Raw genomic sequence first — 22,185 nt, forward strand, 5'->3', positions numbered from 1 at the left:
ACCCGGATTGTACTACTATCTGATACGCTCTGATCTATATATTCTGTAAACAAAATATAGTTTCTTGATCTGATTCGGTGCTCTTGTGACCTCTTAATTAGACTCTGGGGCCGGCTTGAACCGGTCTCACCGTGGACGAATGATCATGGACTCCGAAATCGTCCACTTGCAGGGATTTCACCAAAACTACGGAGTACGGACGAGTATTTCCTGTTAGCGACTAGCCAATAGAATACAGTCTAAGCAGGCCAACGATCTCCGCTGCGCATTCCATGCAATGTCTGAGACTAGTGGCTGTTAAGCAGCGCCACGGTGAACGATGGCAGGGTGTGACTAGAATGTCTCACTGCCCCTTTGTCCTTGTCTCGGGAGTCAGTAACACAACAGAGATGTATGAGAACTAAACGAGACAAAAGCTATCAGACAGTTTACATGGTTACCGTGAGCATAGATAGCGTTTCTACGCCTCTCTGACTCCCCCCGGAACCTACCCAAGCCTATCGCAAAACCGCGCCCACTCGACCTCAAGTACCTCTGACGTACCTCGAGGAGCGCCTCGCATGGTGGCTTGCTGTAGCGGTAACCCACGGTACCCCCCGATTATGCAAAAAGGCAAAGCGCGAACGTTCCTGTGATAGCTGATAGCCTAGGCAGGGCACATGTTCTTTGCTTTGTCAATCATATATGGGACTCCGAGCGCCCCTGGGGTTTTATACAAGTTGTAGATCTGTCCGACCCTGCAGATCCAAGCCATAGTTTGAAGTCCTGCACAAGCCCATCGGTTGAACAAAGAATCTCCCAGCCCTTCGATCATCTAGATCCTTATCTCCTTGTTGCAGGTATGTGCCATCCAACGTATCCTAGAGTACTGTGCAGAGTACCCGGGTATTTACCGCTATCTCTTGCTCATTGTGTTTGTAGATTGCAGTTGTTTCAACTTCACTTCTTTCAGCTCGGACTAAGTAGCATTTCTTGGTTGCCTGGGGTATTATTTATTCCCCGGCAACCCTGCTTGATCTCCCTCTGCGTCGTTTTCAGTCGCAACAATCTACCGTGGCATTGAAATATATTATCAACATGCCTGACGTTATAATCGTAAACGACAATGCCTCATTCACCTCGAGCACCACTTTCTCTACACAAGACTCGGAGCAATCACCACGTCCACTCCGTCGAAGAAACACAGTGACGCAGCTGACAAGGCGCGTTTCTAAGAGGATATCGCAATCAATCCTCAGGGTCGGGGTACAGGAACATCAACTCAGCGAAAAGAACCTTAAGGATCTCAACGAAGCAACACATGTGGACGCGCTGGGCTCGCCTGGCTCATACCTACCAGATCAATCACACGAGCCAAAGGTCTACGAGCCTATCCACGAAGACATCGAGGAGGAAGTCCATAGTGTAGATGTGGAAGCAGCAAGAGACATGCGCCTTCAAGAGTCCTACGCTGCCTTCTGTCGCGACTTCACAATGTCAGGGAAACCAACAGTGAACCGAAAGTTCGACTTGAACATGAGAATGGAAGAGGCTTCAGAAGTGCACCAGCAGCCGCGTGCAAACTCAACGCACAGCAACGACAGATCTGGATTGGATTTGCCGCATGGCCTTTCTGATCATAGAATGAATATTACAGGATCACAACCCAGACCCAGACCGAATTCTGTCGCATACCCAGTATCATGTACATCTATGCATCAGGACATGTACATGCACACGCCTCAGTCAGCAACTACCAGAGAGCCACCTCTCCGATGGCCAGAACTAGCCCCATCAAAATTCGAACCCGACCACAACAGATACGGATCAGATTTCCAAATCCCTCACAACCCCAACCCCAACTATCCACAACCACCACCGCGAATTATCACCCCAACGGTGTGGATGGACATGCAACAAACCGAGCGGGAGCGCAAAGAAGCTCGGCGAACGAGACTTCTAGCGCCCTTTCGGTCTTGGTTTATGACGAGTCCGCCCTGGTGGGGGCGGAGATATGAAGTTGTCGAATAGCGGGTTGATGCAGGTTGGGGCGTTGGGGATTCACTTTACTGGTTGTATTTTAAATCTACATTATCTAAATCAAACAATCTAAGTTTGCTCCTTTTTTTATCTTTGGCTTTGCTTTTTCCCTGTGAGACCGTGTCAGCATGTTATTATTCGTCCTTGGATATATTAAAGGGCCCCGCATAAGCAATCACATCTACCCCTCCAGAGTCCCTTTCAACGCCATGTTCGCTAATTACAAGCCTCCACGAGACGCTATGACTCGTTGTTCGTGTGATCTCACTATGCAATACTTATCAGCGTATTCTGCATATGATACGGGGTATAGGAGGCAACCATTTGGACATCTCGAATACGGGTTCTTAGCCCTAAGGGCCATTAGGTACTTAATCGAGCCAGTAACTTGGTTAGTATTCTCCGATGACCTAAGCTCGTATTAGCAAAAAGTCGTTTTCTTGGACGTGAAAATGAAACGTGGAGTTATCGAGTCACTGGCGTACATGTAATCTGATGGGGGCCACATGCACCACTATAAAATGAGCCGTAACTGATAGCCTGACTTTTCCGCAGATCTGACTCTTGCATTCTGGACGATATCTTATCTTTGGTACGCTGCGATAATCGCCTCCACTCGCTATGTCGAAATCTACAGCCACACAGGCCACGTATGATGGCAGTTGCCACTGCGGACAAGTCGCATTTACGATGAAGCTCTCGCCACCCATAGAGGAGCAAACCTTGAAGACATGCAACTGTACATACTCCCCTCTTGGGGAGACAGATGAGCAGCGATGAAAATATGATCACTAGGGACTAAATCAGATATTCTACCCAGGTTCAATCTGTAGCATCAATGGCTATGTTTTGCTTTACGCTCAGCAATCCAATGTAGCTTTCCACGACAGCGAAAATGACGCTCGCAAGGTAGGCGGACAACTCGTCTTCATAATATACGGTTGATTGGGGTTAATATTTTCCAGGAGTACCGATTCGGAACCATGAACTTCCCGCACGGCTTTTGCTCAAATTGCGGGTCGAGCATGTATGCTCGCGCAGATGGCGGAAAATATGGTGGTATTATGGCTATCAATGTGAGTTTTTTAAACCAGTATGAGATTGGGATATGTATCCTCATGATTGATAGGCACGGACTCTGAAGGGAATCGATATCAGCACCCTCAAGATTGAGCAAGTTGATGGGAAGAATGTCGAATTCTCCTAGATGCCCGTTTGTGTGTTTGGAAAATGCTTGTGTCTTGGGTATTGGTCTGAATCAAAACATGCAGCAACATATCTCTTGGAGGTGCTATTCAATAGTAGTCTACGCCATTTACTTGCCGGAGTCCGATATGGCTGTCGTGGTTAGTGAATATGAGCTTAGGTGGTGAGACCAAAATGTAAATGTGTAAATGTTTACTATGGTAACCATTTCATGTCTGCTTTATTGCTCTCTGTTGCTAAGTCCATATTAAATCCGAAATTCTCTAACTCGGCAGGTCACGGAATAGTATAAAGCGGAAATATATATCTGCATCCCACCAACCACCAAGAAATAAGTCATCAATTTCAAAACACTCAATAGCTTTGAAACAATCGAGCAGTTAAATATGATCCACCAGATCCACACAGGAATAGAATATAGAAGGAGCAATAAGAGTTGCTGGGGGTACAAAAACAACGAGGACAAAATAACCGATGGGCGTCCATGGATAGGGAACCCGGTTCCCTGGGAAAAACATATGCTTAAAAGATAACGTAGAGTTTCAGTCTTCAATGAACCAAGGTTTAAGGAATATTAGGATATTACAAAACAAAATAACAAGCAAAAAAATCATTTTAACAAGTCGGGATTGATATGTATGAAAAAGCAAAACGAAAAAAGAATGGACTCGCGGGGAATCGAACCCCGGACCACTCCCATGCTAAGGGAGTATTATACCACTAAACCACAAGCCCAGTTCGATGGAAAAGGCATACATTTTGTGCTACATGAGGGAAAATAAGTCTGACCGAATTCATTACCTCGTTCATACGCGCTAACCTCTTTCAACATCCACAGAGGGTTCACTCAACACTATATTTGAACATCAAATGTTACAAACGATCTGATCTTGGATCCCATTCAAACAGAGGCGTGATTATTACCTAAAGAAAAATCTACATGGCTGTAGAAGCACAGCTGATATACGATAGTAAATTTCCTCCTTGAATACTTCAGGTTTTGTCCATATCTCAAGACATTGATAAACTTATCTTCTAATAGCAATGACACAATGCCATACTGATAGCGGGCGAACCTTAGTAGAATGTATTACAAGACCGGCATGCACTCTCAGTGAAGCACTGGCCATTCTACATTGACAAGATTGGAAGATCTATGATCGATTCAGACATAAATAAGTAAAAAAATACACACAAGACAACAAAAAATAGACACTTTTTCCATGCAGGGATACACATTCCTCGCGATCATCTAAACCCCACTATGTGAAATGGGAGAGTGAGCGGAAAAAAAGACAGCAATGGATATCACGGAATCATGCAATTAAACCGGTACCCTCAAACACCCCGGTGAAAAAAATGGATGGGACATGTCGAGAAATTTACTTGATCTCGAGGAGCTTGACATCAAAGATGAGCTTGGAGTTGGCGGGGATGCCGGGGAGAGCCTTCTTGCCGTATGCGAGGGAGGGAGGGATGGAGATACGACGCTCACCACCGACAGCCATGCCGGCGACACCAATGTCCCAACCCTTGATAACCTCACCCTTGCCGAGCTTGAAGGTGAAGGGCTTGCCCTTCTTGTTGGAATCGAAGACCTTGCCGTCCTCGAGCTTGCCGATGTAGCGCATGGCGACAACGTTGCCACTCTTGGCAGCAACACCCTTTCCGAGCTTCTTGTCGTCCATCTTGACACCGCGGACCTCCTTCACGCCGAGGGAGCCGGTGGGCTTGTCACCGGAGGGGGTAGGACCCTGCTCGAGGTTCTTGGCGAACTGGACCTTCTTGTCGGTCTTGGCCTCCTTCTTGGCCTCGGGCTCAACAGCAGCGGCGTCACCGTTGTTCTTCTTGAGCTTCTTCTGCTGGGCCTTGGTAAGGGCGGGCTCCTCAGCCTTGGTGGACTTGGCCTTGTTAGCCTTGGCCATCAGGTCATCAAGGCTAACCTCCTCCTCGGCAGCGCGCTTGTTCTTGCCCTTCTTGGCCTCAACAAGCTTGGGTGCCTCAGCCTCCTCCTCGCTGTCGACCTCAGTGACTCTGGGGTCGTCCATCTCATCAAGGTCGTCGCTCTCATCATCATCCTGCATGGCCATGATCTCATCCATGTCGAGTTCATCCTCATCGGGGGACAGGTCATAGTCGTCCTCATCATCCTCATCATCGTGGTCGTGGTCGTGGTCGTGACCCTCATCGAGACCAATGACATAGTTACCGGTCAGGAAGACAGTGTGGTTACCAGTGACCTTGAAGAAGACGGGCTCACCCTCGCAGACAGTGATATCAAGAGTCTGCTGGCAGTTCTGTAAGGCAGTTAGTTATCGGCATTCAATTGACAAGGCTGGTATGAAGAATGCCAAACTTACCTGGGTGGGGCTGAGAGTACAGATAACGTTCTCGTCGAGCTCAAGACCCTCCTCGGATTCATCATCCTCATCGTCGAGGGCGGGACCCTTGCCCTTGATCAGCTTGGAGATGGCGGCCTTCAGGTCGAAGTCCTCATCGTCACCCTCATCGGAGTCCTCCTCCATGGCATCCTCGAGGTCCTTCATGGCGGCAGCCTCCTTCAGCTTGCGGGCCTTCTCCTTGTCGCTGGGGCCACCGTTGGTCTCCTCCTCCTCGTCAGAGTCCTCCTCCTCGTCTTCATCACTGTAGTCCTCATCATCGGAGTCCTCCTCATCGAGGTCAAGACCGGGAGGAGTGCGAACAATCTTCAGAGTGGCACGGGCAGGCTTGCTCGAGTCGGCGTCATCTTCGTACTCGGGGACCTCATCGGGATCAATGGCAGCCATGCTGATGCGGAACTAGGATCAAAGTCAATAAGGACCATTACTCTCATCGTTTTTCATCCAAACTTACCGAAGCAGCAGCATTGGGGACTGCGGCAACCATGGCACCGGGAGGAACCCGGAGCGCATAAACTGCGACGGGCTGAACGGCAGACATTTTGTGAAGAATCGAGATAAGAACAATATATCTAGAATGAATGAAAAGATCAAACGAAAAAAGAACTGAACCACGAGTGACAAGGTGTGGATGAAGGAGGAAGGGAAGAGAGCAAGATCGGCAGATAGCTATACATTTTTTTTTTTCTCCAATTTCTTTGCCTTGACAGTCTCGGCAGCCAATGGGATCAATGGTGGCCCACCGCCCATAAACTGCCACGCTTGGCCGCTGGCTGCACCGCCTTGGTTCACGTGACTTCTGCCATGACGCGTGATTGCCGTGTCGCCGCCATCGCCTCACGTACAGTCTCATCGCCTATATACTGGTTGGCCATGGTGGTTGTTGTGGCCCAAAATGGGCTCCCGCCATGAGATAAATTCAAGCGCGGTGCGCAAACGGATTGAAAACCGTATGTTTCATTATCAAGATTCCATCTGCTCTTGCCTGACCGCCTCCAGATGACTTCAATAACGAAGCTGGTGAGGAGTATGAAGCCTCCAGCTTTGGCGGATTTGGGGACTATATGCGGCGGAAGAAGATGAAGCTGCAGAACCTCGATGCAGAAATCAGAGCCTCCGCTGGTGACTGCCCGCCGATATTTCGTGGCGTAGTTGCCCATGTGAATGGATATACACAGCCTTCGCTTCAAGATCTCCATCGCTTGATTGTGAGCCACGGGGGCGGTTTTCTCCAATATCTGGACGGCAAGACTGTGGCAACGCATGTCATTGCTAGTGCTCTTACACCCAAAAAGTGCGAGGAGTTCCGTCGATATCGCATAGTGAAACCCGCATGGGTGACCGACAGTATAAAGGCTGGCCGCCTACTCCCATGGGATGACTATAGAGTAGTAGACGAAGGTCAGGCACAAAAAGTGCTCAAGTTCGGCGATGGCCGATTTACAAGCCAGACAAACAGCCCTCGCACTGGCTATAAAGAGCAATCAAGGACCAGCTGGTATAACTCCCAATTGAGGGAGGGGGGCACAGGTGGTCAAGGTAACTTTGGATCACCATCAAAACCGTTGACACCGTCTGCACCACCACAAACATCACAGATACCAATACCAACCATACCGAGCCAACCATCTCAGTCAGATTATGGTGATTTCCCTAGCTTCGTGATGGAGGATGAAGCGAGAGAACACCCCACCCCTCAACTTCAAGAAAGTACACAAGTCAGCGGCCAAGCTGTACAAACCCCGGAGCAAACGCCACATTTCAACAGAGAGGATACTGCATCAGAACCACCATCTGATGCCACGGAGAAACACTCACTTCTTCAGACAAGTCCTAAGAAACCAGAGCTAACCTCTGAAGAGTACAATGCTCAGCTTCTTTCTGACCCACGGATGCAAAAGTCCAGTGTCTGTAATCCTGATTTTCTGCAGCAGTATTACAGAGAGTCCCGTCTACATCATCTTTCTACCTGGAAGGCGGAATTGAAGGCTCAACTTCAGGCAGCAACAAAGGAAAAATCGCTGTCCCAGACATCACAAAAGAAGCCACTACCAGGTGCAAGGAGATACATCTTGCATGTAGATTTCGACTCATTTTTCGCAGCCGTGTCCCTTCTCAAGCACCCCGAACTGCGAGACAAACCAGTTGCCGTTGCTCATGGCTCTGGTTCAGGCTCTGAAATTGCCAGCTGCAACTACCCTGCACGTGCAAAAGGTGTTAGAAATGGAATGTGGATGAAGGGTGCATTGCAAGCGTGTCCCGATCTCAAAGTCCTTCCTTATGATTTCCCTGCCTATGAAGATGCCAGTCGCAAGTTCTACAGCTCAATACTTGCCATTGATGGCGTCGTACAAAGCGTCAGTATTGACGAGGCGTTGCTCGATGTCAGCAACTTGTGTATAGACGCCGGTGGCTCAAATGGCAAGGCTATTTCAGAAGGTTCGGTTGATCGTGAGCAAGCCAAAGCAGATGAACTAGCTCAAGTTCTACGGGATTCGATAAAAGAGAAGACCGGATGCGCAGTCTCCGTTGGGATTGGAAGCAACATCCTGCTTGCAAAAGTGGCACTAAGAAAGGCCAAACCTGCTGGCCAATTCCAATTGAAGCCGGAAGCTGTCTTGGACTACGTTGGAAATCTCATCGTTCAAGATCTCCCCGGATTTGGATATAACATGGGGACCAAGATGGAAGGACTTGGGGTAAAATATGTGAAAGATATCAGGGATCTCACCAAAGAGAGGCTGATCTCTGCGCTGGGACCCAAAACTGGCATCAAAATGTGGGAATATGCTCGTGGAATCGATCGAACAGAAGTCGGCGACCTAGTCGCGAGGAAATCGGTTTCAGCCGAGGTCAACTGGGGCATTCGATTTGTCAATCAGGACCAAGCGGATGACTTCGTGAAATCTTTGTGCGAGGAGCTGAATCGCAGACTGATGGAAAACCTGGTGAAGGGCAAGCAGCTTACACTAAAGGTTATGCGACGATCATTGGATGCACCGCTGGAGCCAGTCAAGCATCTAGGGCATGGGAAGTGTGATACCTTCAACAAAAGCGTTGCTCTTGGCATTGCGACTAATGCAGCAGACGTCATTGGCAAGGAAGCGATATCAATGTTGAGGAGCTTCAATATTTCACCCGGAGATTTGAGAGGGCTTGGGGTACAAATGACCAAGCTTGAACCGCTCAAGACTGGCCCTTCAGGCCTGGAAAGTAGCCAACGGCAACTCAACTTTCACAGATCTCCACGCCGAAAGAAGACCATGGCAGGTACTGATCCTGACGACCTTGAAAGTCCAAGCAAAGACAATTCCGTCCGCATTCAAGCGGACCCAGTACTCAGCGATAGTGCCCACAAGCCTCTCAATATATCGGGGTCTCAGTTCATCATGCCCACTCAAGCAGACCCTAAAGTCGTCTCCGAGCTGCCAATGGATATCAGGTCCAGGCTTGTAGCCCAAGCAAAACCCCAACAAGACTCCCGCTCTGGGTCTCCGTGTCCTCCCCCACGTGAAATTCGAAGACCTGCCAAAGCAGATCTTCCTCCCCAGTCTCAACTGGATCCCGATGCCCTAGCAGCCTTGCCCGAAGATGTTCGTAACGAAGTCTTGGGATACTACAACCACTCATCAGCTGCCGGCGCACCTCCACCGCCACCCGCAGTTCCTGTCCAACAACCACCAACCGCCCCCTCTCTCAAGTTGAGAAGACCAGCCTCACCACCTAAGAAGAGGCGTGGCCGTCCCCCAAAGAGCGCGCCGCTGGGAAACAAATCCAAGCCTCTTACTCAATCGAGTTTTGTCCTCCCACGACCAGCGGCCGTATCTGCAAATCTCGAGGAAGAAACCTTGTCAAGAGAGGCATCACCAAGCGTCGAAGAATCAATAGAGGCTTCTGCTGAGTTCCTCGCGGCTTTGCCCGAAGACATTCGACAAGAAGTGCTCGAGGAACAAAAGCGTACTCGCATGCTACAGCGCCCGCGACCCATTGCACCAATACAAAGACCTCCATCCTCAGGCCAAGGACAGACTGCCTCCTCTGCACCAGCCCCAGTAGAGAAACGTCTAACCCTCCCCCCTCTCCCCAAACGACCTGTATTTACATCGCAGCGCCTCTCACAATTGCCAGATCTGCGGGATGCCGTCGGCTCATGGCACCAGGCATTTGCAGCTGGTGGCCCATATAGCGAAGATGTCACATCATTATGTATATATCTCAGCAGCGTGATCTTGAAAGAGAAAGACCTGGACAAAGCTGTTTCGGTGGTGCGCTGGCTGATGTGGCTAGTCGATGAACACTCGCGAGAGCAGAGATCGGAAGAGCCGCATGGATCCCGGCCCGAGGGAACTGTCACTTGGGAAAAGGCTATCCTGACGATGCAGAACAGTGTTCAAGAAGCTCTAGAACAGAGAGGATTGCCTCCTGTGGACTTTGAGTAAATATAAATTTGCAAATATCAACGAAGCACGTTTCACCTCTGGCCATAAAGAGTTGCCTTCACGTTTTGCTCGCCAATTTTCAGTCTATAATTACTCTGGAAGTCCTTTCTGCGAATCAAAATACTTCTATTTTCACTCACCTTTATACCTATATACCGAAAACTATCTAATCCCAAACTACCTAGCTCAACGCTAGTCTCGACATCTTCTATAAGTCTCGTCCTGGGAAATCCAGAACGAGCCTGTGACAATTTGGCCGCCGCCATTTTCCTCCACCCACGAATGCATCCCCTTGGACACAAAAGTTGCACTCGTGATATCTTTGCATGTCAGGCTTGCGAGCCAGCCTGTTGCTGTAAGGCGTCTCTCTGCTGCTGCCGACCCATGCGACGGAAAAAGACGCGCTTTCCCCATTTCCAGGTTTCGACGCCGAGGAAAAACAGGAGCGTCTCAACAACAACGATAGCCCATTCCCAAGTGATTCCCGTGTGCTTGAATACCACGTCGTTGATAACGGGAATGTAAAGGATAGGAACCACAGTAATAAAGCCAGCGAGAATAGACCAGAAGAGGAACTGATTGCGCCAGACATCATGCGCCCACTGTGTGAAATACTTCTTCGATTTGGGCTGCATGCGGAAGAAAGACCGGCGCATATTCACCATTTCCCAGGCCAAAAACAGGGCAAACCATGTCAAGCAGACAAAAGTGGTTGCGCGTGCCTTAAAAACCAGCTCACACTCTTTGGAATACTCGCGATTGCAACCGCGTCCTAGGTTGCCGTCTCCGAATCCCCACATCACCAAGGAGAAGGACGAAAGACACAGAGCCGAGGTCCACAAGCCATATGCGAGAATATCGATCACGACCTCCCATGTGAAGATACCTTGCTTCTACTCAGTGGTTAGCATTCAACGTTCTAATATAAGAGTTCCTTAAGATCTTACCGAGTGAGGCGGCCGATCCATGATATCAGGAGCAGCAACTTCCATACCAAGTCCCATGTCAGGCATACCGGAAGTGATCATGATCACCCAGATAATTTCAACTGGTGACAACGGGAAGACTGATTGACCATCCAAATCTTTGAAGGCAAGTCCGATCAGAAGGGTACAAGCCTGAGCAATGTTCTCCGACAACAAGTGAAGTACAAACTTTTGAATGTTATCAAAGATTCGTCGACCTTCTTCGACAGCGTTCAAGATGGAAGCGAAATTATCATCCGTGAGGATGATATCAGAGACATCCTTAGCCACATCCGAGCCTGCTTTTCCCATAGCGATGCCAACGTCGGAGTGTTTCAGAGAAGGAGAATCGTTCACTCCATCGCCGGTCATGGCAACCGAGGCACCTCGTCTATGAAGTGCGTCAATCATACGGACCTTGGTCTGGGGAGCACAGCGCGCGATGACCCGAGGTAAGATAGGCAATGCATCGACCTCTTCATCAGTCATTTTATCAAATTCGCTTGCAGTGATAACCATGGCTTTCTCGACTTCGGCAGACACTTCGTTCAAGTTGGCTGGAATGATACCAACCAGCTGGGCGATGGCCTTGGCTGTTGCCGGGTGGTCTCCGGTTACCATGTGTACCGATATACCAGCGCGATAGCAGGCAGCAACAGCACCAGCAGTTTCAGGCCGAGGCGGGTCATAGATTCCTACTAAGCCCAGGAACTGCAGGTTCTTCTCCACTTCGTCACGTTCGTAGTCCATGTCTTCCAAGACTCGAGTGGCTGGATCGAATGGTCTCTGAGCAAGGGCAAGAACACGGAGACCCAGGCTAGCTAGTTCATCCATGTTGCGAAGAATAGTCTGACGATGATCATCCGTCAAAGCAACCGGAGCGAAGCCCTTCTCCCAAACGATGGTGGTAGAAGCGTCCAAGATACGTTCAACTGCTCCTTTACTGAAAACCATGGTTTTCTCTTCGCCATTTGCGAGAGTGCTATAAAGGACAGACATCTTCTTGACGGTGGAATCAAACGGAAACTCGGCTTTCTGGTGCCAAGTAGGCTTGGAGCCCTTAGTCCAGCGATCACGGTTCCAGTCAAAGCGAGAAGCAAAGACCTCAATTGCAATCTCGGTGGGCTCGCCGCGGGCATGCCATTCGTTTTCTTCGGACAGATAAACGTGTGCCAAGTTCGCCATCGAAGCGACATTAAGGAAATCTTCGAGCTCAGGACACAGGAGCTCCTGGCAATCATAAGGACATCCATCCTTTTCAGCGTCATAACTTTCGGGAGCCGCTGAGCTAAAGGTCACATCACCTAATGTCGGATTGAATGGCTCGTTGGACGATCCAACAGAGTAGGTTCCGAGAGCAGGGATCCACGACTTGCGTACAACCATCTTTCCCTGCGTCAAAGTGCCAGTTTTGTCGGAGCAAATGTTGGTCACAGAGCCAAGAGCCTCGAGGGAATCGAGCTTGCGAACAATAACATGTCTCTCGACCATACGCTTGCTTCCAACAGCCATGGTAATTGTCAAGACGACAACCAGACAGGCGGGAATCATACTGAGTCCAGTTCCAACAGCATAAAGGATGACTTCGCTCTGTGAGCTCCAAAGGTTGGCACTCATCACGACGACAGCAAAAAGGACCGCAACACCGAAGAGAATGATAGCTAGCTTAGAGAGCTTGCGCTGCAAAGAGGTCCCGACATTCACGCCTAGGAATCTTCCAACAGCATCGGTGCCGGTGAGGGTCCAAGCTTGTAGATACCAGCGCTTCTTGGTCTCGCCATCTGGGCCACGTTTGACCTTGCGACGTTTTGAATCACTTTCACGGAGAGCGGCAGCAATTGAGCCGATTTCCGTTCCCATGCCGGTCCTGATGACGACTCCGCGAGCGCGGCCACGAGTGACCGTGCTTGAGCTGTAGGCAATGTTTAGGCGATCTCCAGGGCCAGTATCTTCTTTGAAGATAGAGTCAACCTCCTTTTGGACTGGTAGGGATTCACCGGTGAGAAGGGCTTCGTCCGTTTCAAAGTTTACTGCTTCAACCAGTCTGTAAATGGTTAGTATTGGGGTATGGAAGTGGCCAATGAATGCCAAGTGACGAAAAATGCTCACCTCAGGTCTGCAGGAACGGTATCTCCAGTCTTCAGCTCCACCATGTCACCAGGGACAATATCCATAGAAGGCACCGAAAAAGTTTGACCATTTCGGCTCACGACACCGGTGGGGGAACTCAAGGAATGAAGCGACTCCATGGTTTTCTCCGCAGCATATTCCTGGAAGAAACCAACGACAATATTGAGAACGATCACGGCGCAGATAAATCCGCCCTCAATCCATGACTGAATGCCGAAACTGACGGCCATTGCCAGGATGAGGACCTATGTCAAAGAATAAGATCAGATCCGTGTGTTCTTCTGCAGCTAAAAGGAGATGGTAGGCTTAACTAGCATCATTGCATTGGCGACCTGTGCAACGAGAATTTTGAGTATCGAAATACCCTCGCCATCTTCCAACTTGTTGGGGCCATATTGCTGCAAGCGACGTGCTGCTTCATCGTTGCTGAGACCTTCATCGATTTTGCTGCCTAGTTCCTCTACGACGAGGTCATAAGGAAGTGAATGGGCTGGCTTAGAGAGCAATTCATTAACTTCAGGCCCGGAAGCGCCAGAGGTAACTTTTTCACCCATTATCACGGATAGTTTCACAGCTCAGAAAGTTGAAAATTCAGGGGATCCAAGGTAGCTTTATAAATCAAACTCGAACCGAAGTGGTCCGTAAAAGTCCGTGGCCAAGGTCTTACCGATTCTTGCCAAGTCTGGCCAAGTCTTGCCGAACAGGGCGTTACGAGATTTTGGCGAAGATAGCAAACTGCTTGGGCCAGTGTTGCATATGTGGGGATTGAGGAAGACCGTGTATATGCGCTGCCAAGAGAGAATCGTCGGTTTAGTTGCAATTGAATGCTGCCGTAGACCCAGTCACTGCCATTCCAACGTCGATGCCTTCCCTTTCCTGATTATTGCCATCCTTCAAGGTCTGTACCAACCAATTACTTTACACTGTCACTTCTAGGCGAGCCCTATGGTGGCAAGGAAGTTTAACACAATGCGCTAAAGAATTAGCGTTAGTTCGGCCATGGAAAGCCGCGTCCCGGGCCAATTTGTCGAAGGCCCATTATGTCGAGGCAATTCTTCAAGAATCTTTCTCTTTGTCGAGAGAGTTGATCAAGTTTATTGTCTGGAAACATTCCAAGGCCATACAGTATACAGTTAAGTATAGGCAGACCTCCCTCTTGTACGGCTTAAAAAATTGCGCTCTCAGGCCTACTATGGGGCGGGAGTGGCGAAACTCCGCTGCAGGAAAGGGTTGGAAATCCTTGGCGCCAAACTCTTGGCATCTAGGCGGATGAAGCGGAGTGAAGCGCTTTTTACTCAACATGATGTAGACCTCCTACTTTTGCGGGATGTGAAATCCATCTGCCATAATTATGTTGGTAAAAGAAATTGATAACCGCCACTACCTTAGCTTTGGTCAATTTCTTGGGTGGTTAAACACGATATGCACATTTATGTGCGGGAACAGAAGGTTTGGTTACGGGATACCCACCCTTTCACTCCTCTACCTATGAACAGAGAGTCAAATGATGAATCATGGATTACCCTACATGTAGTTGCCAAGCACGTTCCCTGCGCATAGGAAGAAGTGCCAAGTTATTTTAGGGCTTGCTGACATGTCCTGTCTTAAACTGTTTGGCTCATGTGAGACATAGACTACGTATGTATGAGTCTCTCAGTTAACCCGTAAACTGAGCGGAATACAAGTACTCAATTTGTGTGTGCCTTTCTCACGCCCTGTATCTTTCGAACGGAATCCTAGTTGGTTGCTCTACGACGCAAGATGTCTCTTTGGGTCCAAGGTCTCTTACAGCAAACATTCAAATTCCTCCCCTTCACCTCCGAAAGACGATGCGAAACCCCCCACGATCCTCAATATAATGGAACAAACCGCTCTCTGATAACCCAAGTTCCCGTCCAACCCGAAGAGAAAGTGGTAGCAACTGGACATATACGTCGTTTTCCAATGAGAAGAAAAGCCTGCTCTGAATGCCAAAGACTCAGAATCGAGAATGGGGAACATTCCCACTACCTCAGACCACCATTGTCGGAAGACCGGCGTTTTGGAAACGATCCATCTGCTAGCTGGAAATCCTTTAAAACTAAAGTAAAAAGTTCCTGCGTGAAACCAACAGTGACAATGGAGTGGGAGGAAGGAATGGTGAGCCAGACCGTCAATATCACAGCTGGGGAGAACAAGAAGATATCTGAAAAGGATAAAGAGATAGAAGATGTTGTTGATCACAGCTCCTCTATTGCTATATGTTCATCACAAAAGGACCAAGAAGTGAGCTCAGGCATCCATAAGCTTTACGCAATCAAGGACTGTTCCTCTGGATCAAATCCGATCGACAAAGCTCACCGAAAGCGTATCATCGCTGCATTTGATCTATCGTCGTCTTTGGATCACCAAAATATTGTTCGAACCTTCGACCTACATGAACTCAGCAACGGCAATCTTTGCGAGTCTTTCGAACGCTGCTCTGGTGGCGATCTATATTCATTAATCATCGCATCGCGTCAACTTGCACAGACCGAGGCCAACTGTTTTTTTAAACAGCTCATGCACGGTATCCATTATATTCATAAAATGGGCGTTGCTCATTGTGACTTGAAGCCAGAGAACATTCTTCTCAGCTCCAGTGGATGTCTCAAGATTTCTAACCTTGGAACCGTTGAATGTTTCCACCTTGGTAAGGAAAAAACGACCTTGCCGAAGAAGGATTGTTGCCCAAACCCTTACATTCCACCGGAACGTTATCTCGGCAGCGAATTTGATCCCAAAGCTGTGGACATCTGGGCTGCCGCCATAATCTACATCGCGATGAGAACGGGTAGGATCCCATGGAAGATGGCGAATGACAAGGACGAATGTTTCAGAGATTATATTATAGACCGCATGATTGGAAGAGTATACTTCTTCATCGAGGACATATGCAATGTATGTGACTGTTTTTTCCGTCCATTCTGAGTGGTGTACTAATTTTGCGGTCATAGGTCGCTAGCCGACGAGTCATATATTCAATGCTGGATATTGACTACGCGCATCGAGCTCAATCAACTGAAATACTTTGCTCTCAATGGCTTCTAGACATCAAAACCTGTACAGCCGCTGGATCAATATAGCTAGAGAGGTATATTCACCGGTCTGATAAGTGTCTGGCTGCGATGACTGAAGTTGCTTTGAACGATCGTTGCGGAGGAATCTCTATTTACTCATACCCTGGGTATACATATGTCCCGGTGTCCCCCGATCCCACAGATTTGCCCCAGGCAGATGAGAATGGTGATCCAATCATCAGCACAGTTGAGCCCGCGACTACAGAGCCTCCCTCTACAGCAAGCCCTGCCTCATCATCTACACAGACACCTTTTCCTACCACCGAAACACTGCCCGCCACCACAGAGGCTTTTACAACCACCGAGGTCCCCTCAGAAACTACAACGGAGTCTCCAACCTCGACGACAGATGCACCGGTCGATATTGTGACCGGTTGCAATCACACAACGAGAAACGTACCCGAAGACCCAGAGACCTGCAGCGAGTTCGTTGAACGCTTCGATGTGACAGTATCCAAGCTGATGGAGTTTAATCCCATTCTGAAGTCAAGCAATGGTAGCTGTGACTTCACGGCGGCATAGGCAAAAGGTTTAAGAACCTTCTGCCTTGGGCCCGATCAACAACAACAACCACTACTGCAAATCCCGGGCCCACGGCTGTGACTAAATGTGACACTTTTAAGGATTGCCCTAGGTGCCAGGATGGATATTATCGTTGTTGTCTCCTTGGATGTCATGGGATGCTTGTTCCTGGGTCAAATACCTGTGGGTGTATTAAGGATGGTGAGACGTTGGGTGCTTCCTGTGGATGTAAGTGATTGTGGGGAGAGCATCGAGTGTTACTTTGAGTACTTTTGAGGAGAGATAAGTGTATCATTCTTGTTATAGAAGTTTGTCAAAACTTTTGACTGTTTTGAAGATATATACATCACCGTACCCAAAGTTGCTAGAATGAGACCATGAAAGCGATGACCAATTAGAACAATCGAATTCCTCTTCTTGTCATTTATTAAGAGATAAAAGCACATCCTTTGAGAGTGTCCGTAGGTTTTCTAAAAACCGTAAATGGCAATGGAAGTTGTTATAACTCTCAGCGTGTGCTATATCGATTATGAAGAATTTTCTAGAAACCGACCGTAAAATCTTGTAAGTACTCCTCTACCTTTTGTAATTCTTACTAATATACACCTCAAAACCACTCTCTATATTGAGTATATATGGAGCGCAAACTGAAAGACTACCTAGGGTCAGCCACGCGTAAAACGGACCGTTTAGCTTGCAGCAAGTCATTAGAGATGACAAACCAGTCACGCCCAACATGACTTAGGCCCAGGCACCGACAATAGACATGCAGAAAGCACCCAAGAAGACCAAAAGACAGGCATAAACACGTCTCCTTCCACGAAGGATGCGCCAACTCTCGTCACTGAGAAAGTCTTCGGACATTAGCTCCACGAGCGAGGCAAAGATCAAAAGTCCAGCGGAAATGGCATTCATAATGCCAACAACGAGCAAACCGATTTCAGAGTCCGGACTGTACAGTCTGTGGGTTGCAAGACCAATTGCTTGTCCAATTGGCGTTCTATATGTGTGTCAGTTCTTTGATTTCTGGATGACCACATGTGTATACAAGAGACATACGTGCAACCATATGCAAGTGACATAAACCAGGGCTGAAGTTGCTTTTCAGACCAGGGAAGGGAGGCAATTCGGGATCCTAATGCTAGGCCTTCGAAAGTTTCTGCAGATTGTTTAGTTCATTCACAAAGAGGTAGGAGTATGAACAACTCACGATGGAATACGATGGCGATCAAAAGAATCACAAACTCATTCCCAATTGACACACTGAGCGACATGCCAATGAAGACACTGTGAAACAGAATGCCCATTTCAAGAAGATAAACCTGCATCGTCTCTTTCTTCTGTTTCTGCTCCGGAGTAAGAACATGACGATCTTCATCTCGCTCTACATCCGGCTGAATTGCTCCATTTTCTTTCTCGTGATGGGTTTGAACCTCAGGCGCAGATGAGACTCTGACGATTTCTCCACTTTCATCGCCCATGCGATTGATAGCCCGGCTTATGCTTGAAGATCTTCCAACCAGAGGACCCATATCACGTACATGGGGGCGGCAATCTAGTGTAGCAGAGTGCGAGCTCTGCGCTCTAGGCTCGACCGAGGTAGGATCATCGAGTTTCGCTGGAACATCTCTGTCGGAACAGGGCGAGGATGAATTCTGCGGCGAGCCGTGATTGCCCCCACGACAAATACTCTGAGCTGGACTAAATACCATCTCAATGACCGTGATAAAGAAAACACCAGCCAGTGCAATAGCACCAGGCATGGCTGGGTAATCACTTGTCCAGAAACTGGATAGACATGGGTCATTTAACGATTCGAATGCAGTAGGAAGCAGGTGTACGAATGCAGTGGCGATCAAAACGCCAGTTCCAAAATGACTAACAAAAAAGAGAAACGAAGCTGGGATATGAAGTCGCTGAAATCGAGTTGCCAGAATTGGAAATGCACATGCAATAGTCGATGTCCCTAGGATGATAAACAGCGCTGCAACGTGCAGCGGTAGATCGTACGCAGCTCCGCGAACACCACCTGTGGCGCAACTTGATCGCTTGGCTGGCTCTGGGTCTTGCTGTTCAACAGGAAAAGGTGCTTCGAGAACGAGAGGTGGTTTCGAAATGAAGTACTTGCTTAGGCTGTCGTAGGAAATCAGGGCAGAGACACACAGGACTGAGAGCAGCCACCGCGCCCAGTCCTTAAATGTTTGATACGACGAGGAAGTCTTGTTTGGATGTAGTTCTCCGCGACCAATACTAAGATTGGTCTTTTGGGGAGCGAGGGGTCCTATCCATTTAGTCAGTGATGCAAGCATAATGAGGCGAATATGACATCCATACCGGTGGACGCCTCGCGCCCCTCGTGGAGACGTTTCCCCGGATCTGATATTTCAAGCGGATGAACATAAGCCCAATTCGAAAGGCCCTGAAGCAACGCCAGTCCATTTTCATCATCCTTCTTCTCACGGGCGTTGGAAATACCAATAAGATCTTGGCGGGTCGTCAAGTCAGAAGCGAAACGCGGCGGGTTCTGATTCCACTCATCATGCAGGAGAGTATCGTCGGTCCGGGAGGGGCAATTCATGATGCCAAGGCGTTTAGCGTGGCAGCTTATATAGAGATTCTGACAGGGAGGTTACAGGGGAGAGGATTACAGTATCTGTGCGCTACAATATAAGAATAATTCACAAGGCAACATCGATTCGAGGGCTTGGCATTTGGTGGACTCCGGCCCGACTTCTTGGCAGCGGACCCTCAACTGTCTCCGTGATTCGCTCAAGCGAGCATCGGGCCGATTTTCGCCTATCTAGATTCCTTATGGTTACATGTGGTGGGTGAGAATCAGCAGCACATGGGGCCGTGAAAATACTGGGGCAATGGAAGCTTGTGATTATTCGTGATATCCGTTGATTATCATTTAGCCCAGGGAGCTTTTGTATGCACTTCGGCATCCCCGCTCTGTGACGGTGGAGGCTGTGAAGACGCCCATGGGGCTCTGGTCGGCGCCATAGGGCCAGGGGGTACCCTTGAAGTGTCTGAGATGGCAGAAGGGATTCTTGTTGCACCGCCAGGTATAACTTCCTTTCTTGTGGCGGCCCATGGAGCTGCTGTTCCACCTGTTGGCGGCACGGCCCGCGTGCCCGCCGCTGAATTGGCCCAGGGAGCCTGGGTACCAGCTCCAGGCGTAGGGCGAGGAGTGGCAATGGAGGCTTGACCGAGGTCTGGCGCGACGGGCCTTGCCTGAGGCCCAGATGTTGCGTGAGCCGTGGAAGGAGGAGGGATGGCATTAGGATCGTAATCCCAGCTAAACAGACTTCCAAAGGGGAAATGCTGAACCACTGGGAATTTGGAAAGAACTTCTGCGTTGTACATTTTGACCATTCCCTAGAGACTTCGTGTTAGGGCCAACGCTTTCCACGGACAGCAAGAAACACAAACCTTGTTGATCTTGCCCCAGCCAGTTTGAATGCCCGAGATATCATAGAGAATGCGACTGTGTTCCCAGAAAGGGCCCTTCTTCACATCGTAGATAAAACCGATTGCAGAGAAGTACAGGTTAGTTTCTCGTTCTTTTTCAACGATATTTGCCTTGACGACTCCGCTTGGATCAGGGGAATCAGGCAGAGAGCCCTCTTCGGGTGTCAAATCAGAGTCGGTGATTGCGGGCGAATACTGGGCAGACCCAAATATGTAAGGGATAAAGGAGTGATCATCCAGCCCCCAGACTCCGTGGGAACCCGCGGGCTCAAGGGTGTATGTTTTAATGAGTTTCCTGATCAGGTCCAGATATCTAGGCAAAAGTTATTAAACAATGAAGCATGTTGTATGTGGTAGAACCATTCGCGGACGCACGGCTGAATGACCCCGATAACAATAGCTCGTTCTTCCACGCCAGGCTCGGCCTTGGGGAATGCATTCAACTTCCACAATCCACCCAGGAAAGCGAGGAAGCTCAATTCATGACCAGTACCGTAGTCTAGGCGCTGTCCGCTGCCCCAGCTGCCCACGAGGTATGCTTTCAATTCTTCTCCTGCGGTCACACCGTGCCCGTCTGGTGACACTTTCTGTAAGAGCTCTGCAGGTAAGCATTCTTTTAACAAGTCTGGCGTGCGGCTCTCCACCACCTCGCACCATCTTCGGAAGCTTATATTTCCAAATCTTCGTGGGCCAGTATCGGGCGGGACCTCCTGGATGATATCTTCGAGGCTCAAGAGAAGTCGCTGCAATTGTCGGATAGGAGCGGAGAATTGAATCGCATCACTGTTGATGGCCCAGGATTGGGATGTGCCATCGCCTAATTTCAACGGGAACATCGATCGGTTAAGTTGTAACAGCCAAGTCATGATATCAGTATAGGCTTTTGAGGTGAGGAAGGCCGATACATCTTGAGAGTCGTGGATCTTCTTGGTCGGGGCAGTGAAGACATGCGGTGCAGAGGGGTCCAAAGTGGACAGCACACGAATAGGTGGGCCATTTTTAGCCATGATAGTTGGGGGGAGGTGAAGAGAGAAAGTTGGAGGGGCACTCCGCATGCGGGATGATGTTATGGGACTCCGACTCCACACAAGCTTCCTCCCTTGCCTGTTTTTCTCCCGCTTCCCACGCGCAAATATGCCCAAGAGAGCCAAACCTCGGTCTACGGATGTCTCTCTGAGTTATCTCAACAATGTCAACGCAGAACCCAAGAGACGCCGCACAGTTAATGAACCCACCATTTACGATTTCCCAACCTCGCCGGAACAACCTCGAGACACGCGAAAGGTTCGACACACCCGGCTCAGCGAGCCAGCGACGCGCTTTAGGAATCTAAGGAATCGCCAAAAGGGCGTTGATCCATCGCAACAAAGCGCGACCCTTCGTAGCCCTTCCAACGAAGAACAAGAGTCACCCAACGACGCGCAGTCCGAGGCCGACGACAATCAATCTGCCGAGTCTGAAAATATTGATGAATCTACGGGGTCACATAGAACCAAAAACGAGACGGAAAACATTGGCGAACATCAGGCAGACGACAGCGACGAGAGGCAGCCCACTTCACCCGCGCCTGCCATCCATTCCACCATTGAAGGCCTCTTCCTACCCAAAGGCGCCCAGGAGGAAGGTCAGGAGCCTGGAAATGGCGGGTTTGTATCTATCAATGGCCCGCGGCGCGTAAGTTCTCGGAACTCCCGCTCTCGACCCCGTGCTAGCGACCTCTTCCCAGCAAAATTACCCGAGAAGACCGGGGCGCAGAATGACGGAGATGAAAATAGTTCACCTGTCTCTGTGGATGGGTATTCCCATGGAAATCAAGGCGGCAGCGAGTCTGTTGAGTCCGATATTAGCGAAGAAATCGTGAAGGAACGGCCGGACAGTGACAAAAATAGTGTGGGGGAGGGCGAGGAGGAGGAGGAGGAGGAGGAGGAGGAGGAGG

The 22,185-nt window shown here is 49.2% G+C and overlaps 8 protein-coding genes across 8 annotated transcripts; 4 read left to right on the forward strand and 4 right to left on the reverse strand.

Annotated features, from left to right (window-relative positions):
• Positions 1-1,077: 1,077 nt before the first annotated feature.
• Positions 1,078-3,226, forward strand: PENARI_c018G03563 (uncharacterized protein; the record flags this gene model as incomplete). Its single annotated transcript, XM_022634520.1, has 4 exons — positions 1,078-1,555; positions 2,840-2,928; positions 2,985-3,095; positions 3,149-3,226. The coding sequence occupies 4 exons, from the start codon at positions 1,078-1,080 to the stop codon at positions 3,224-3,226; spliced, it is 756 nt and encodes a 251-aa protein (XP_022485655.1).
• A 1,381-nt stretch (positions 3,227-4,607) lies between these two features.
• Positions 4,608-6,165, reverse strand: PENARI_c018G07493 (FKBP-type peptidyl-prolyl cis-trans isomerase; the record flags this gene model as incomplete). The annotated part of the gene is made up of 3 exons (XM_022634599.1): positions 4,608-5,522; positions 5,586-6,023; positions 6,079-6,165. 3 exons carry the CDS (start codon positions 6,163-6,165, stop codon positions 4,608-4,610), a joined length of 1,440 nt encoding a protein of 479 aa, XP_022485484.1.
• A 354-nt stretch (positions 6,166-6,519) lies between these two features.
• PENARI_c018G06222 (putative DNA damage repair protein Mus42) lies at positions 6,520-10,063 on the forward strand (the record flags this gene model as incomplete). The annotated part of the gene is made up of 2 exons (XM_022634577.1): positions 6,520-6,574; positions 6,624-10,063. 2 exons carry the CDS (start codon positions 6,520-6,522, stop codon positions 10,061-10,063), a joined length of 3,495 nt encoding a protein of 1,164 aa, XP_022485648.1.
• Positions 10,064-10,392: 329 nt separating this feature from the next.
• PENARI_c018G06740 (uncharacterized protein) lies at positions 10,393-13,712 on the reverse strand (the record flags this gene model as incomplete). Its single annotated transcript, XM_022634588.1, has 4 exons — positions 10,393-10,956; positions 11,011-13,072; positions 13,138-13,403; positions 13,491-13,712. The coding sequence occupies 4 exons, from the start codon at positions 13,710-13,712 to the stop codon at positions 10,393-10,395; spliced, it is 3,114 nt and encodes a 1,037-aa protein (XP_022485526.1).
• Positions 13,713-15,276: 1,564 nt separating this feature from the next.
• On the forward strand, positions 15,277-16,778 carry PENARI_c018G10008 (uncharacterized protein; the record flags this gene model as incomplete). Its single annotated transcript, XM_022634647.1, has 3 exons — positions 15,277-16,077; positions 16,134-16,148; positions 16,263-16,778. The coding sequence occupies 3 exons, from the start codon at positions 15,277-15,279 to the stop codon at positions 16,776-16,778; spliced, it is 1,332 nt and encodes a 443-aa protein (XP_022485500.1).
• Positions 16,779-17,519: 741 nt separating this feature from the next.
• Positions 17,520-19,356, reverse strand: zrfD (putative plasma membrane zinc ion transporter; the record flags this gene model as incomplete). The annotated part of the gene is made up of 4 exons (XM_022634485.1): positions 17,520-17,778; positions 17,838-17,937; positions 17,989-19,059; positions 19,113-19,356. The coding sequence occupies 4 exons, from the start codon at positions 19,354-19,356 to the stop codon at positions 17,520-17,522; spliced, it is 1,674 nt and encodes a 557-aa protein (XP_022485463.1).
• A 329-nt stretch (positions 19,357-19,685) lies between these two features.
• On the reverse strand, positions 19,686-21,256 carry PENARI_c018G04883 (serine/threonine-protein phosphatase 2A activator; the record flags this gene model as incomplete). Its single annotated transcript, XM_022634554.1, has 3 exons — positions 19,686-20,156; positions 20,211-20,562; positions 20,625-21,256. 3 exons carry the CDS (start codon positions 21,254-21,256, stop codon positions 19,686-19,688), a joined length of 1,455 nt encoding a protein of 484 aa, XP_022485488.1.
• A 127-nt stretch (positions 21,257-21,383) lies between these two features.
• Positions 21,384-22,136, forward strand: PENARI_c018G03440 (uncharacterized protein; the record flags this gene model as incomplete). Its single annotated transcript, XM_022634518.1, has 1 exon — positions 21,384-22,136. A coding segment is annotated over one exon (753 nt), but the record flags the coding sequence as incomplete, so codon positions are not given.
• Positions 22,137-22,185: the final 49 nt, after the last annotated feature.

Source organism: Penicillium arizonense (genome assembly GCF_001773325.1).
Source record: "Penicillium arizonense strain CBS 141311 chromosome Unknown PENARI_contig018, whole genome shotgun sequence".
Lineage (NCBI taxonomy): Eukaryota > Fungi > Ascomycota > Eurotiomycetes > Eurotiales > Aspergillaceae > Penicillium > Penicillium arizonense.